The sequence below is a fragment of the Cnephaeus nilssonii genome (assembly GCF_951640355.1).
Source record: "Cnephaeus nilssonii genome assembly, chromosome: 6".
NCBI lineage: Eukaryota > Metazoa > Chordata > Mammalia > Chiroptera > Vespertilionidae > Cnephaeus > Cnephaeus nilssonii.
Window position 1 is genome coordinate 75,647,228 of NC_137077.1, and position 18,660 is coordinate 75,665,887.

The 18,660-nt window shown below is 37.7% G+C and overlaps 1 protein-coding gene across 5 annotated transcripts in view; it reads left to right on the forward strand.

The window, feature by feature from the left end:
• METTL25 (methyltransferase like 25) overlaps positions 1-18,660 on the forward strand; it is a 107,944-nt gene that overhangs the window by 75,945 nt on the left and 13,339 nt on the right. For all 5 annotated transcript variants that reach the window (XM_079774502.1, XM_079774501.1, XM_079774504.1 and 2 more), the window contains one exon: positions 8,935-9,028. In XM_079774502.1, coding sequence (XP_079630628.1) covers positions 8,935-9,028 — 94 coding nt within the window. The remainder of the gene's footprint in view (positions 1-8,934; positions 9,029-18,660) is intronic.

The window sequence follows — 18,660 nt, forward strand, 5'->3', positions numbered from 1 at the left end:
ACTTCAAGCGTACCAACATCAGAATTATGGGGGTCCCAGAAGAAGAGAGAGAGCAAGATACTGAAAACCTATTTGAAGAGATAATGACTGAAAACTTCCCCCACCTAGTGAAAGAAATAGACTTACAAGTCCAGGAAGCACACAGAACCCCAAACAAAAGGAATCCAAAGAGGAACACACCAAGACACATCATAATTAAAATGCCAAGAGCAAAAGACAAAGAGAGAATATTAAAAGCAGCAAGAGAAAAACAGTTACCTACAAGGGAGCACCCATATGACTGTCAGCTGATTTCTCAACAGAAACTATGCAGGCCAGATGGGAATAGCAAGAAATATTCAAAGTGATGAATAGCAAGAAACTACAACCAAGATTACTCTACCCAGCAAAGCTATCATTCAGAATTGAAGGTCAGATAAAGAGCTTCACAGATAAGAAAAAGCTAAAGGAGTTCATCACCACCAAACAAGTATTATATGAAATGCTGAAAGGTATTCTTTAAGAAGAGGAAGAAGAAGAAAAAGATAAAGATAAAAATTATGAACAACAAATACGTATCTATCAACAAGTGAATCTAAAAGCCAAGGGAATAAAAAATCTGATGAACAGTATTAACTGGTGAATATAATAGAATCAGGGGCATAGAAAGGGAGTGGACTGACAATTCTCAGGGGATAAGGGGAGTGGGGGGTGCGGGAAGAGACTGGACAAAAAGCGTACACCTATGGATGAAGACAGTGGGGGGGAGGTAAGGGCAGAGGGTGGGATAGGAACCTGGTGGAGGGGAGCTATGGGGGGAAAAAGGAACAATTGTAATAATCTGAACAATAAAGATTTATTAAATTAATAAAAACTCTTGGAAAGAGCGCAGGGAAAATATGTATATACTTTACTTACTTTATTATTCTCTTTTATAATGAATACTGTAAACAGCTATATAAGAAATATATAATTTTGATGCCTATATTTATGAATAAGCGTTTAATTTTTATTTTGCTATAATCAAATAAGAAAGTGAAAAACCAGATAATGAAAACTGGCTCACAAAATTAAAGCTAATAATTTAATCCATAATATGTAGTCACATTGGAATTAGCAAGCCTGTATCTTTTAAATTGAAGAATACATTAGTCTATAAAGATTTTTGGAGCTCCCTTAAGTGTTTGCCATTTTCAGCAAAATTTTGATATTTTAAATCTTTTAATATCTAATAGCATATAAAAGATGCAAAATAAATAGTTCCATCAAGATTTTGTGATGTTGGAGAAAATGAATTTTAGTACTTTCTGCCCTGCACATGCTTGTTTTCAGTTATTTAGTATACATCAGCTTCACCTCTTCCTAAAATTTTCTGCACTAATGTCGCCTCTTTGGAAAGTTGCACAAGTGAACCATGTTCTTACAGTTGTATTTTCAGAAAAGAATGTGGGTGGTGTAGGATTCACTTGAGTAGAATTTTAATCAGATCTAGTGCATTCACTTTTATTAAAAGAAAGAATAGTAATTCCTTTTTAGCATGCTGGCCATGCTTTATTCTGACAGAGGGCCCCTTTTAATCTGTTCTCCCAGTCCCATCATTTGTCTTTCAGAAATGGTCATGTCACTTTTCTACCTTCAAATGTTTGAGAATTCCTTTTTTTTATACTTAAAAACTAAAATATCCTTATTATGCCATCAAGGTCATTTCTAATCTGTCACTAATAATATTCTTTCCAGCCTAATTCATCACCCCCTTCTTCCTCCTCTGCACCTCAAGCACCATCCATGCACACTGGCCTGGATTATGCATCATTGCCCATGCAGTTAATTTTGCAACTTGTATGCCTCCTTGGAGCACCTTTATTTTCCAGGAATATCCTTCTCCCCATTTCTGCCACTCTTTCCTCCTGTGATCTCTGGCGGGTAAAACCCTAGGTAGTCTTTAAAACCCAGTTTAGGAAACATCCCTGATACATATCTTTTTTTCTTTCTCACCTTCTTCTCTTCTTCCATAGTATTTAATCTATGATTCATGGCTCTTATTGAATTTAATAGTACAATTGGTTATTTGTATCTATTCTTTTACCACCTAGTGAGCTCTCCTGGTATTCAGTCTTATTAAATGAAATGACATATCATACTGGTTAAGAGCACACATTCTGAAAATGCTCTTTGGATGCCATTACCCCTCCAACTACTATTCTATATCTGTTGTTCCTTTTTACCAGAAAATTCCTTCAAAGTGCTGCCAGGTTTTTTTCCTCATTTTCTCTTGTATTCTAATCAGATTTTACTTCTGTGTTGCTGAATCCCATTGTTAGTTCCCAATCCTTATCTTATTTGGCCTGTTGTCAGGATTTCACACAATTTACCACTCTTTATTGCAGCCCCTTTTCTCTCATACTAGGGAAAGTCCCTCACAAAATACTCATCTTTTTCTCTCTCTTTTTTCAGTTTATTTTGCTGATTCTTCTTCTTTCAAACCTTTAATTGATGGAGCGCTTTTTTTCTCTATATATCTACTACCTAGGTGATCTCATTGTGTCTCATGGCTTTAAATACCATATATGTTGATAAATCCTAAATCTCTAGTCCAGGAAATTACAATCTTATTCTTCCAGTTGCTCAGGCCAAAAATCCTGGAGGAGTCTTCAAATACTCTCTTTCTCACACTGCTAGATCCAGTCCTTCAGCAATTTTGTAGTCTCTCCCTCAAAATATAAAGTTCTACCACTTTTCACCATCCTCAAGGTCACCAACTTGGTTCAGTCCACTATTGTTTCTCATCTAGATTATTGTTATTTTATTTTTATTAAATTTATTGGGGTGACATTGGTTTATAGGTTCTTACACATTTCAGGTGTGGATTTCTATGTTTCAAGATCTTTATATTGCACTGTGTGCCCACCACCCAAAGTCAGTAACTTCCTAATTGGTCTTCTTACTTCTAGTTTGTTTCCTATAGTCCACAATAGCCATGATGATCCTGTTAAAAGTTAGATTTTGCTCGTAATATTCTCATGGTTTCTTATTCATTTGGAAGTGAAGCTAATATTTTTACTGTAGTCTATAAAACCTTACATGGTGTGGCTTCTCATCTCCCTAATTTCATTTCTATTGTTTTTCCCTTTAGTTATGTCTATATTTATGTTCTCACTATTCCTTAAAAATGCCAGAAGCACTTCTACCTCGGGTCTTTGCATATGACATATCCTCTGCCTGGAATGTGCCTCCCCAGATATCCACATGGCTAGCTCACTCTCTTTCTTCAGTTTTTTTTTTTACTCAGAATTATCATGTCTAATTATTGTTCCCATCACTCCTCTATCACTTCATATCTGTCCTCTCTCCTCCATCATCAGCTTCTCATCAAATCTTTTTACTAATGCATTATATATTTTACTTATTTGTTTCATTGATCGTGCCCCAACTAAAATGGTGTTTTGTTCACGACAAGTGATAGAACCAATAATCTGGTTCCAGAGTATTTTAGAAATGCTTTTGAAAGAGGATAAATCAGATTTTGATTATTCTATAACAGTGTTCTCTAGATTATTGTCCTGAAGAGCAGTGATTCTGTAAAAATAGTTTGAGAGAAAAGAATTTCTTAATCAAGTAAATGCTTTAATGTAATACTATCTTCTTTAAAATTACCAGTGCCCATTCATATTTTAAAGTCATTGAATAATTTGGTGAGAAAAGGCATAATGTAACAGTTAAGAACATCACACGAGCTCTACTGCCTGGTTTTAAATCCCAGACCTCACTAGGTTATTACACTGTGACCGTGGGCACGTTACTTAACATCTTTTTGTCTGTTTTACCATTTTTAAATTGGGAATAATAACAATACATACCTCAAAGGGATGTTGTGAAAAATAAGTTAATATCCTTAAAGTATTTAAAACTATTCCTAGAACATAGTGATTGCTATTATGATGAAAAGAAATCTATTAAACTTTATTGAAACCAATATTTATTAATACTATCTTTCTTTTCCCTAAACTCTGTACACAATTAATATTTGCAGCACTAAGTGTTTTATGGGGCACACTCTAAGAAACACAGAAATATCTTGAAAATAATTATTCTAACTTCTTCTAAGATCTCATTTGTGATTTATGTAATAATATTTCTGTCAATTCCAAATGAAATGACAATAACAAAATTAAATTCTTATATTTTCTTTATTATCACATATATTGTTGACAGCCAACTATAAAATTCTATGAAAGATTCTTCTGAAATATGAATACGTTCTAAAATATAATCTTTTCTGTTAGGTATAGTCCAGTCATTCTTTAAATCCACAACAGGAACATGGCACAACATCCTTTCCCTTTAGTGACTGGTCTCTGTTCTCCTTTTATTTTTTTACTAGAGGCCCAGCACACAAAATTCGTGCGCAGGTACGGTCCCTAAGCCTGGCCTGAAATCAGGGCCATCTTCCCCAGCTGCCTACAGCCAGCCCCACCTGCTGCCGCCACCCACCCCCGGTTCCCCGTTCGCCATAGGGTGATTGGTGCCTGATGGCCGGGGGAAGGAACCGAAAAGTTGGCTGTTCCTGCCCGCTCGCCAGCCCCGACCCTGCCTCGGGTGGCCATCAGGCAATTGGAGCCTGCCGGCCGGGGAAAGAGACCAAAAGGTGGTCAGTGCGCCTCACAGTGACTGGTACAGTGGTCGTTCTGCCATTAGGGTCAATTTGCATATTACCCTTTTATTATATAGGATGTCATGTCCAGTTGACAACAAAATTTTCTATACCAGTAAGTCTCTGAGTATGTGTTTGTTTGTTTTCAATCCTCACACGAGGATATTTTTTCCATTAGTTTCTAGAGAAAGTGAAAGGGAGGGAGGAGATGGAAGGGGAGAGAGAGAGAGAAAGAGAGAGAAACAGACATTGACATGAGAGAGACATATTGGTTGTCCCCCATGAGGCTCAGGAACCTGCAACCCAGGTACCTACCTCTGTCCAGGAATCAAAACCACAACCCTTCCATCCTTGGGCCGATGCTCTAACCACTGAGAAAACTGGCCAGGGCTCTGAGTGTTTTTGTTTGTTTGTTTGTTTTTAAATATATTTCTTTATTGATTTCAGAGAGGAAGAGAGAAGGAGAGAGATAGAAACATAAATAATGAGAGAGAATCATTGATCGGCTGCCTCCTGCACGCCCCCTACTGGGGATCAAGCCCAAAACCCAGGCATGTGCCCTTGGCCGGAATCGAACCTGGGATCAGTCCACAGGCTGATGCTCTATCCACTGAGCCAAGCTGGCTAGGGCTCTGAGTGTTTTTTAAAAAATTATTTTAATTGAATTATTATTATGAAATACTTATACATATAGACATTATAAATTACAAGTTTTTATTTTAAATTATCAATCATGAGGGGTAAAATTTTAATGGACTGAGTCCCCTATTGAGATGGATAAGGGTGGCCTTTATAATGCCTTTAGTAAAAGGAATTATTTTGTTTCTGATGCTTCAGAGGATCTTCTGAGCCCTACCACATAGCAATGCAAGAGAGTACTATGGGTGAGAGATATACCGTTCCTTTGTCAGGCTAATGCAGGCAAAGGGCTCCTTGTGAAAGGGGATGTGCAAAACAGAATCCAAAACACAGGCACCTGCCCAAACAGGTGAGTTTTAGGAGTGTGGATGTAAGAAGGTAGAGGATCTGGAAATTGACTCCTTTAAAATTATTTCCAACTATATACTTCTTGAAAGTCTTTGCAGATCTCTCACAGCCACGTGAAGACCACTGTTTTATATCGCTGCAGTTAACCAGTTACATTCCTTACAGTGTCACTGCATATCTGTACAAGCAGTAAGGGAAACCTCTTATACAAGCAATGAGTAAAACCAAAACTTCTTATATCCTTAGTTATAGGAGTTCTGTTCAGCTAGTTTTCAGATGGTTCTCCAGGTTGATTGCATGATAATTTAGTTGTGATTTTGATGTGATCCTGGAAGGAGGTGGGCATCTTGCCATCTTGACTGGAATCCTCCACAATCAAAAACTAAAACTTTTAACAAGTCAAAATATTTATTTAAAAAATAAAATACCAACACAGTGATATTACCAAAATAAATACTACTATACTTAACATGTAGCACTTTGCAGTTTATAATTATATTCCACATGCGTTATCTCATTTACATCTTCCCATCGTCCTATGAAGTAGATGTTGCCTCCATTCCACCTGTTTTCTCAGTGAGGAAATTGAGGCTCTGAGAAGTGACTTGTTTACAGAAGGTGGAATTAAGATCTTTTCACTCCTAGTGTATTTTTTTTTTTTTACAACACCATTTCTTTTTTTCGTTGTTTTTTGTTTTTTTTTTAAATTGATTTTGGAGAGGAAGGGAGTGGGGGAGAGAGATGGAAACATCAATGATGAGAGAGAACCATTAATTGGCTGCCTCCTGCCTGCCCCACACTGGGGATCAAGCCCACAACCCAGGCATGTGTCCTGACCGGTAATCGAACTGTGACCTCCTGGTTTATAGGTCGACGCTCAACCACTGAGCCACCCTGGCCGAGCTATAACATCATTTCAGAGAGTATTCTTGATTTTAAGTCCTTACTGTTGATGAGGCAAAACTTTGGATTGTAGTCTGAATCTTTCTGTTAACCCTTGCTGCCATTGTCATATTCATTGGATAATCTATTTTGTGTTAAGCACTACCCTCTATGCTCTGAGGCGCTCTCAGGCCTTGCAGATAATCTGTTAAATAATCCATGGATTCTGTCATCAAGAAGTTCACTCACAGCAGAGGAAAGAGTTATGCATATTAAAAAGGTAACTATTGGACATCACTGGAGAATCAAAATAGTACCATTTCTCTTTCTCAGGAGAATAGTAAGCAATACTTGGAAGTAGTCCAACAGTCTTATCACAGCAATAAGCTCCCATTGTTTGGCATGGGGCCCATGTTTGGCATGGGGCCTAATAATCAAGGGACTCTAATGAGTAAGAGAATTCTTATAGAAAATTCATAATATACAGTGGCAACATAGAGAGGAATCATATATAGTAAAATTTACCCTTGAAAATTCCTTACATGGTTTCCAATATATAACCCAGAGCAGTGATTGAAATATGTAAAGTGTTCAAGTGTATATTGATTGGCTGTATGCAGTATGAAATACATATATAACAAATTTTACAATGTTTTTAATTATATTATTGAATTTGTATAGGACTCGACTCTATCCTTTGGCCATGTGATATCCACCATTATATGGTAGATAGTTTTATGGTATGGAATCAGAGAGAGCTTGTGTTTTGGAGTATTTTTTTTTGTTTGCTTGCTTTTTTCAGACAGAAACTTGAGCATTTTCATATGATAAGTGTAAAGACTCAGTGAATAAAGAGAAGTGGAAAATACAAAACAGGAGGCAGAAAAAGATGGCATCCAAGGGACCTTAGGAATTTTCTGACAGAAAACAATTATATTAACTGGATTAACCTTTGGATAGTTTACTTAACATCTCTGTGCTTTAGTTTCACCATCTCTAAAATGGGGATAATAATTTGACCTACCACATGGGGTCGTTTTAAGAATTAAATTAGTAAATGCAGCAAAGAGACCCTGACACATACTAAACATGAAATAAATATTAGCTGTTATTTGTTTTGTTTACATTGCACTTTTTCTTATATATTTGATCAGTGATTCTTTATATATTTTAAATTATATTTTCTTATTTGTATAGTTAAGCTTGCCTATATTTTTGTCTACTTGATTAATAAATAGATCTACTTACAGTAGTAATGTATTTTTCTATTATAGTCTAACTAGATGTTTTTAGTTCTGTAAAACATCTTAAAAGTCTTTCTAAGATGACAAGCTGGATGTTAATATTAAATGACATCTTTTTCTAGCCACACAGTTAATCAACTCAGTATTCTGTGATACATAAGATGTACATATCTGTTATATGATATCTGTTATACACCAAAAAAATATGTAAGTATGTGTACGACCTGAGAATTACATGAAAACTTATAAAATATATAATTTCTGCTTTCTGGAACCTATACCTATTTAAATGACTATTATTTTAAAGCAGTATTTTGAGCAGGGAAGTAAATAAAAATGGTCCTCTAAAAAAAATAGTATAGCATTATAGACAGAATGAAGGGGACAGGCTTCAGTCTTACCTTGGAAGTAACTATAATGATCAGGACCTGAGGTAATAATAAGTGGAATTGAGGTGGCTGTCTAGAACCAGAGCTGAAGCAATATATTTAAGGTGTATTTCAATGGAAGAATTGATAGAACTTCATGTTTAATTAATCTTAGGGATTAATATTTATACTGTCAAATGTAAATGAGCTTTTATTCATTGTTTTTGATATATGGATGTGGTGAATTTTTTATTGCCTTGATTTTTACATTATTCCTAAACTGCAACCAAATTCGTGAGATATAATAGTCTAGCATTAAATTTATTAAATTTTAAACCTTCCCACGATATTTTGTTTAAACCATAATGAAAATCTGCAGGGCATAAGTGAGATCAAGTCAGACCCAACTCAGTGTTTTGGTGCTTGATCAATGGCTGGCACTGAAGAAGATTTCTTTGCATAGCGATTGAATTATCACCACTGTTAGCAGATGGTGCAATGAAATGCGCACTGTAATGTTGAGCCCATAAAATTAAAATGTGTTTTGTAGCACAGTGGAAAATTTTGAAAGACCTATAGTTCCCATTAAAATTGAGACTTTTTAGTACTATAAATTTACATCTTTCTCATAATATTGTCTTCAGAAAGTTGTCTTTCACTGGTGTATGTGGAAGGAATTCTCAAAAGGGAATCTCAAATACTGTGTAATGTGTACGTTTAAAATGTTCACAATAATATTACTACATTTTTATCACATCTGGATCTTGTGCCATATACACAGAAGGTATTTTTAAATATTTTGTAATTCAATTTTGTTTTACAGTGATCGATATGTTGGTAAAATTTATTCCAAATCCTCTTCCTTTCTGGATTATGTCCGAAAGTCTCTAAAGAAGCTTGGATTAGATGAGTCCAAGGTTAGTATATGGTTACCCATTGTTTTCATGAAAACAGGAGAATTTCTATGGGCTAATGAATTGAGATAATACAAAATTATTTGCCTTCTATTTTCCTCTTATTTAGTGAAAACATTCTAAATTATATTAAAACCAAACCTCCATTACCTTTATTTCAGTTTACCTTTCCTGTCACTGTGTATAGTTTGCAATCCTACACCTTCAGAGGTTCCCCTTTTAGGCTTATTCAAGGAAAAACATGCCAATTCTCAAATCAAAATGGGAATTTTAAGTAAAGCAAGAGACAATGGCTTTAATTTTGAACTGCTTATATTTAAGGATTATATAGCTAATTACAACTAAACATCTTAAATTCAAAAAGCCTTTAGTCTAAGCTAATAATTGAGAACATATTATTGAAGACAAAGAGTTAAGCCAATTGACTACCAGTAATAAATATTCTAACACTGAGAAAAAAATTTCTCAACATGATTTAAATGATTTATCTAAAATATTTGTTTATATTTAAACTTATATTAAGTTTAGCTTCGGGTCGCTCTGGTATTTTGATTGATTCTAAGTTGAAATAAAGAATAAAATATAGTTAAAGGAATGAACTATATTTCTTGAAAGAGAAAATATGGTTATTTTCAGATACGGTTATTTCAAAGCTAAAGGTTATTTTTAGTTATTATAACAATTATCCATTTATTCTCCAGTTGCTTTATTGCTTAAAGCAAGCAGACTGGTATGAAACAGTTTCCTCCCCCTGCAAAATTACTATTTTAAAAAAGCATTTCTAACTCATAGGATTTAAGAAAGATTAAATGAGGTAATATACAAAAAGACTGAGTGAACACAGTGTTTGTTCATAGTAAATGCTAACTAAAGAGTACTAGTGTTTATTCTGATCTTTGTATATTTACTACTTATCATGGCACCATTAATATGACTCCTATAAGTATTTTTATTAAGTCACTAAAATGAACATCCTCTAGTCTTGAATAAATTAACAAGAACAGATACTTTTATTATAGTTATTTTATTTCTAGGTTTTGTAAAATATATTTTAATTAGACTGATCTTCCTTCCAATTAGTATAAATTAGTGCATATCTTTATTGCTGTCTCAATTTCATGTCTTGCATTTAATATCAAGATCACAAACCTATGCATTATTTTCACAAATAAAGAGCTAAGTTTTTACTTGAACTAAAAATATATTATCCTTTGCCAAAAACCAAACAGTAAAAATTCAGAAAGAATGTTACTTATCCTTTCAGATGGCTTCCTCTTCCCAGATTTGTCTTTAAAAATGATACTGGTAAATGTTCCTTAATATGCTTATTTTGTTACTGATAAGAATATTAATAATAGTTCATGTTTACTAAGTACTTACTATGTGATAGTTATGCTAAGGACATTTCAACTTTAATTCATTTATTCTTCACAAAACACTTAGGATCGATACTATTATATTTCCCAATGTAATGATCTAGAAAGAAAGGCTCAGAAAAAGGCAAATCGGTTTCCCAGGGTCAAAAAGCTAGCAAGTGGTAGAGCTGGACCTTAAACACAGATTCAACATCTAAACTTCAACATTAACCACCACCATACTGAAAAGTGAAATTGGAAACAAAAGTGAAAGAGACTAATGTAAATGAGTGTCACCATTAGTCTTAAATGATTAACTTTATCCTATCTAATAAAAAGGGAATATGCTAATTGACCCTCATGCTGTCGCAAAGATGGCAGTGCCCACAGCCAATAAGGAGGGAATATTCTAATTGACTGTCCCACCCTCAAAGATGGCAGCGTCCATAGCCAATAAGGAGGGAATATGCTAATTAACTGCCCCACCCTCAAAGATGGCAGCACTCGCAGCCACAAGATGGCGGTGCCCAGTCCCCTCAGCCCCGCCAGAGTGGCAGGTGCACGGCAAGGCTGGGCCCATGGGCCCGGCCACTCCACGCGCCTGCCTCCAGAGTCCCCCAGTCTCCTCAACCCCCCAGCCGCCCAGGGCCAGCCCGAAGCACAGGCAAACCTCGGATGGTGGCTGCCCAGCCGATGCCTGAGGCTTAGGCAAGCCTCAGGTGTCAGCTGCCCAGCCGCCCAGGGCCGGCTTGAGGCACAGGCAAGCCTCGGATGGTGGCTTCCCAGACACCCAGGGCCGGCCTGAGGTGCAGGCAAGCCTCAGATGGCGGCTGCCCAGCCACCTAGGGCCACCCAAGGCTCAGGTAACCAGGGCCAGCCGAGGCTTGTGCTGCCAGCAGTGGCAGCAGCAAATGTGTGATGGGGTGTCACCTTCCCCTTATAGCCGGGTCGCTGCCTGCCCCTGAGGGCTCCCAGACTGTGAGAGGGGGCAGGCCGGGATGAGGGACTGCCCCTCCTCCAGTGCATGAATTTTCATGCACTGGGCCTCTAGTTAGTTAATAAAGACAAAATAGTGCCTCACTAATTTTCTCAGAATACTATTGAAACTCATTGAAAACAAATATGTTGAATAAAATTGGTTAGAAAAAAAAAAGGAACAGGAAAGTACAGAACAATATAAGGTGTTTAAAGGGATGTGCTAATGAGAGGAAGTAAATAGCTGAGTTTATGTAATTTGGGCTTTGTTTGTTTTGGGTATTTGGGGCTTTTTGTTTGTTTGTTTGGCCTGTTTTAATTTTAAGCAATAGGAATTAAGACATTTGTGTTCATCAGGCCAGAATGGTTGGGAATAGAATAAGTAAAACCAGACTTATATTTCCAATCCAATACAAAATCCTATGTTTTTCTCCCACATCATGAAGTATCAGTGCTAAAATGAAAGTTTTAACCACAAGCACAATAAAGAAGACACTTGTGTATATGTATAGTTTTATTTTTAAAATTAATTTTCACCTGGGATTCTGACTACTAAAATGTATCAAAACCACTTAACTTTAAAAGAGTAAATATGCCAAAATATTTAAGATCTTTGACTAAATTTATAATTATTTGTTAACAAACCGTATAATTGAAAGTGTGATGATTCATTGATGTATTTCTGAACTTTTAAAGTACCTTTCTTCATATTTAAAACTATGTAAGCAAATGAAGTTCCTAGAAAATCTCCTAGCATGGTCTGGATACATTTTTAGTCTCAAGAAATCATGTTAAAAGTGGAACTATACAGAGAACATTCACAGACAAATCATTCCAGAGACCAGACCTGCCTGTGCTGGGTACAAAAGTGCCTCTTGACAGCTTAAAAGATTAAGTTCTGTGGTCAGTTGTGAAAGACAGCTTTGGACATTTTCTATTAGAGCAGGATTTCTGAATCTCAGGAGTACTGACATTTGGATAATCCTTTGTTGTGGGGGGCGTCTTGTGCATTGTAGGATGTTTACACACTAGATGTCAGCAGTAGCAACCTAGTGCTAATAATCCAAAAAAATTAAATTTAAAAAAAAAGCCTCCAGACATTGCCAAAAATGCCTCTAAGGGACAAAATCACCTCGGTTGAGATCCATGTTTGAGCATTTGTCATCTGGGTAGTTCCATTTGCAGTCATCTAACATCTCCATTATAAACTCCATGTTTAAAAAAAAAAAAAAAGCCATGTTACACCAAGAAGCTTGGAGAGGCGAAGGGGGGGAAAAGCAGTGATTTTGAAGACTTTTTATTCAAAATGATACCCTCCTGGATCTTTATTTTGTATAGCCCTAACTACCTAAGGATGATATTGTTTCAGCCCCACATAATATATAGTCTATTTAAGAAGAGAGTTTAGATTTTACAGTAAAGGTAAGCCCAATTCTATACTACTGAAAACAAGTTGTGGCAGAACACCAACTCCATATATCAGCAGGTATACTGTTTATTAGATGGATTTCTTAGAATGAAATGTTACAGTAAAATCTTGTAAAGTTCAATTATCATTTTAAAATATTTTAATAGAACTTTAAAAATGTTTAAAATAACAAAATCCTAGTGACAGGCTTTACCTAGACCTAAGAAAAATAAATAAATAAATAAAAATTACTCTCTATCTTCTGTCCCAAACTTTATCTCATCAAATTTCAGAAAAACTCCAAAATCATCTTTAAGAATTCATGTTTTCCTCATGATGATCCACAGCACTTTAGCTTCTTTTGTATTATTTTTCTGTCTCCTTTCCCATGCGTGTGTGAGCACGCATACACACACACACACACACACACACACACACACACACGTAGGATTTTAAAAGAATCATTACAGGTATTGTTTGCTAGACAAAAAATGAACTGTAGTATTGTCCATAAGAAGAGGGGAATAAAAGGTGTTTGTGTGTGTGTGTGTGTGTGTGTGTGTGTGTGTGTGTGAGAGAGAGAGAGAGAGAGAGAGAGAGAGAGAGAGAGAGAGAGATGTAATAAATACTCAAATAAATGAAGAATTTTAAGTATTGAATTGATGGAAGGGGATTATGCTGTTGAATGGACAAAGTTGAAATCCAGCAAGCTAGAACTTTAATGGAAGTAGATAGAGGATAATTCAGAAAAATATCTTCAGATATTTTTCCAAAGCAGGTCAGCAAATGCAAAACTTTTGAGACCGAAATCATTTAATTATTCATCAACAAACACTTATTTTGAAGAGTCTCTCATATGCCAAGAAGAGTGAAAACTGTAACTTCAAAGATAATTAAGACCTAACCCCTGAAAAAAGAAAATGAATAATTGTAGCATGAACTTGTAATAAAGTACAGTGAAGGCATAGGGGAAAGGAGTGACTTACTCTACCTGTGAAGATTTTACAAATGATTTTGGTGCCTTAGCTTGGTCTTGAAGGGTGCATAGGAGTTGGCTAAGCAAACAAGGTGGGAAGGTTGGGAGTAAGAAACTCATTTCAGGATTTGGAGAAAAAGATGGCGACCGGCAGGAAGGTAGGGAGAGAGAGAGTGTGAGTGAGGAACCCATAGAGGAGAGTGTAGATGTGTGTGGTGTGTGTGCGTGTGTATGAGATAGGGTCAGTTAGATTCTGCAGGTCTTCCAAGGGGCTCCCGAACAGGGCAGCCCTAGACGGCGGAGCCCCGCGCACAAAGCGGACACTTCTCGGCGGCTGGTGCGGACGCAGAGACCACGCCATCTTGGGAAACAGAGCTGCCCGAGACTCGGATCCTGGCTTCTGACACAAACCAGGACCCTGCAGCCACTGGGGACAGAGAACTGCTATCACAGCTTCAGACAAACAAACAAGAATCCAGACTTCCCGGCAGATTTCCGTGAGTCAAAGAGCCTATCCCCCTCCTCGCAGGCGCGCGAGCGCCATAGTAACTGATAGATCCGCCCCTCCCCCAAGCTGCTGAGCGTCCACAGGCGTGCGGAAAGCGCCATAGTAACTGATAGACGCGCCCCTCGCCCAAGCTGCTCACAGGCGTGCGCACAGACAGCGTCATAGTAACTGATAGACCCGCCCCTGGCCCAAGCTGCCGAGCTTTGCGCAGGGATGCGCTCCCTCTTAGGGAATTTGGCGCGCGCTCGCGCACGGGACAGAAGCAGCTCCCCGTCGGGGAAATCTGTCAGTGCGCACAGAGGGCTCCCCTTCGGGGAATTTGGGGGAATTTGGCTCGCGGGGCACAGCTCCCCCTTCGGAGATTCTTAAAAGCGTGCACAGAGGGGCTTCCCTTTGGGGAATTTGGTGCGCAGGACGGACTCCGCCCCCCTTCTGGGACTTTGGGAGAGTGCACTGAGCCGGCTCACCTTCAGGTTTTTAAGAATGTGCGCTCTAGCCGGTTTGGCTCAGTAGAGAGAGCACACACAGGACGCAGCCCCACTTCAGGGAATTTGGCACGCCGGACACAGCTGCCTGGGATCCCTGACTCACAGCGCATTCACACTAAGAGCCAGCGACCCCAATTGTTGGTGCGTGCACACACAGGGACCCTGATTCTCAACGAGAAACCGCACAAGGCAACAGAGACTTTGACACTCGAGTCTTGGTGCAGACACAGGGAAACTCTGACTCCTGGCACATGCTAAGGATCTCATTCTCGGCACATACCAACAGTGTGGTGTAGACAGGGCCCCTGATTCTAAATGTGCACACGAGACCACACGGAACACTGGGGACACTGATCCTGGGCAAGTTTGGTTCCCACCAACCAAAGACAGTCACACGTCCTAGTGTCAGAGCACTTCAGTGAAACTAGGGTGGAGCGAAGTCCCCACAGCACACGACCCAGGTCCACGCAAACAGAAGCTTGAGCTTTCTGGTAATAGCCAGAATGGGGAAACGAAATAACTCACAGAGGAAAGAAAATGTGGAGTCGCCAAGAAAGGAAATTAGTGAAAATGAAGCTTGCAACATGACCGAAAAGGAGTTCAGAGTAATGGTCATGGAATTTATACATCGGATGGATGAGAAAATCAACAACTTATGCAAGAATCAGGAAGAAATGAAAAGTGATATAGCTACAATCAAAAACACCATGGAAAGTTTCAACAGTAGATTACAAGAAGCAGAGGACCGAATTAGTGAGTTAGAAGATCAGGTACACAAACAAGCTCAAGCTGAACAGCAATTGGAGAAAAAAATTAAAAAGCAGGAGGAAAGCCTAAGGGAGCTTCGGGACAACATGAAACGAAGTAACATGCGTATAATAGGGCTGCCAGAAGGACAAGAAGAGCAGCAGGGATTAGAAAATCTATTTGAAGAAATAATGACAGAAAACTTCCCGGATATGGGAAAGATAAAAGTTACGCAAGTAAAGAGAGTCCCAAGCAGGATCAACCCCAAAAGACCCACACCAAGACATGTCATAATTTCAATGGCAAATATAAATGATAAAGAGAGAATCCTAAAGGCGGCAAGAGAGAGACAGAGAGTTACCTACAAAGGAACACCCATCAGATTGTCAAATGATTACTCATCAGAAACACAACAAGCTAGAAGTGAATGGAAGGAGGTATACAAAGTGTTGCAAAGCAAAGGACTGAATCCAAGAATACTATATCCAGCAAGACTATCAATCAAAATTGAAGGGGAAATCAGGAGCTTTGCAGACAAAAAAAGCCTCAGGGAGTTTATCACCACCAAACCAGCAATACAAGAATTGCTAAAGGGAATACTGTAAAAAGAAGAAATAAACAGGTAAGAAGGAATACAGACACAAAAATAGATACGACTGCAAACAAATACCTTTCAGTAATAACTTTAAATGTAAACGGACTAAATGCTCCAATCAAAAGACATCGAGTAGCTGAATGGATAAAAAAACACGACCCATATATATGCTGTCTACAAGAGACCCACCTCAGAACAAGAGACTCACACAGATTGAAAGTGAAGGGATGGAAAAATATCTTTCAGGCAAATGGAAATGAAAAAAAAGCTGGGGTAGCAATACTTATATCTGACAAAATTGACCTCAAAGTAAATGCCATAACAAGAGATAAGGAAGGCCACTTCATAATACTAAAGGGAGAAATCCAACAAGAAGAAATAATTCTGGTAAACATATACGCTCCCAATATAGGAGCACCCAAATACATAAAAAAACTCCTGGAGGATATCAAGGGAGAGATTAATAGCAACACAATCATAGTAGGAGACTTTAATACCACACTATCACCACTGGACAAATCCTCTAAACAAAAAATCAGCAAAGAAACAGCAATCCTAAATGACTCACTAGACCAGATGGAATTAATTGACATCTTCAGAACATTTCACCCCAAAGCCACAGAATATACATTCTTCTCAAGTGCACATGGGTCATTTTCAAAGATAGACCATATGCTGGGTCACAGGCAAAGTCTCTTCAAATTCAAGAAGATAGAAATTATATCAAGCATCTTCTCAGATCACAGTGGCATAAAACTGGAAATCAACTACAATAAAAACAATCCAAAGAAATCAAACACATGGAGACTAAACAGCATGCTATTAAACAAGGACTGGGTCACCAGAGAGATCAAGGAAGAAATAAAAAACATCATGGCAACAAATGACAATGAAAACACAACAATCCAAAATCTATGGGACACAGCGAAAGCAGTCTTGAGAGGGAAGTTCATAGCTCTACAGGCCTATTGCAAAAAACAAGAAACAATGGTAATAAATTACTTAACCCTACAACTCAAAGAGCTAGAAAAAGAGCAGCAAGAAAAGCCCAGTGTAACCAGAAGGAAGGAAATAACAAAGATCAGAGCGGAGATAAATGACATAGAGACCAAAGAAACAATACATAAGATCAACAAAACCAAGAGCTGGTTCTTTGAAAGGATAAACAAGATTGATGGACCTCTAGCCAGGCTCACCAAGAAGCAAAGAGAGAGGACCCAAATAAACAAAATCAGAAATGAAAGAGGTGAAATAACAACAGACCCCGCTGAGATACAAAGGATTGTTACAAAATACTACGAACAACTCTATTCCAACAAACTGGACAATCTGGAGGAAATGGACATATTCCTAGAAAAATATAACCTTCCAAAAATCAATCAAGAAGAATCTAAACAGCTCAATAGGCCAATAACTATGGACGAAATTGAAGCAGTCATCAAAAAGCTTCCAGCAAACAAAAGCCCGGGGCCAGATGGCTTCACAGGAGAGTTTTACCAAACATTCAAGGAAGAACTAAAACCTATCCTCCTCAGACTATTCCAAAAAATTCAAGTGGAAGGAACACTTCCAAGCTCCTTCTATGAAGCCAGCATCACCCTAATACCAAAACCAGATAAAGACAACACAATGAAAGAGAATTACAGACCAATATCCCTCATGAACATAGATGCCAAAATCCTCAACAAAATTCTAGCAAATCGGCTCCAGCAGTACATCAGAAAGATCATACACCATGACCAAGTAGGATTTATCCCAGGAATGCAAGGATGGTACAATATCCGCAAATCAATAAACGTGATACATCACATAAACAAATTGAAAGATAAAAATCACATAGTCATATCAATTGATGCAGAAAAAGCATTTGACAAAATCCAACACCCTTTCTTGATAAAAGCTCTCAACAAGGTGGGAATAGATGGCTCATACCTCAACATAATAAAAGCTATATATGATAAACCCACAGCAAACATCATACTCAATGGACAAAAACTAAAGACATTTCCCCTAAGAACAGGAACAAGACAGGGATGCCCACTCTCACCACTCCTGTTTGACATAGTACTGGAAGTATTAGCCATTGCAATTAGACAAGAAGAAGAAATAAAAGGCATCCAGATTGGAAAAGAACAAGTAAAGCTGTCTTTATTTGCAGACGACATGATATTGTACATAAAAAATCCGAAAGACTCCGTCAAAAAACTAATAGACTTAATAAATGAATTCGGCAATGTAGCAGGATACAAAATTAACGCCAAGAAATCTATGGCCTTTCTCTACACCAATAGTGAACTTACAGACAGAGAGACTAAAAAGGCAATCCCATTTACCATCGCACCAAAAAAATTAAGATACCTAGGAATAAACTTAACTAAGGAGGTAAAAGACCTATACACGGAAAACTACAGGACACTGAAAAAAGAGATAGAGGAAGACGTAAACAGATGGAAGAACATACCATGTTCATGGATTGGTAGAATCAACATCATTAAAATGTCCATACTACCCAAAGCAATCTATAGATTCAATGCACTCCCCATTAAAATACCAACGGCATATTTCACAGACCTTGAAAGAACT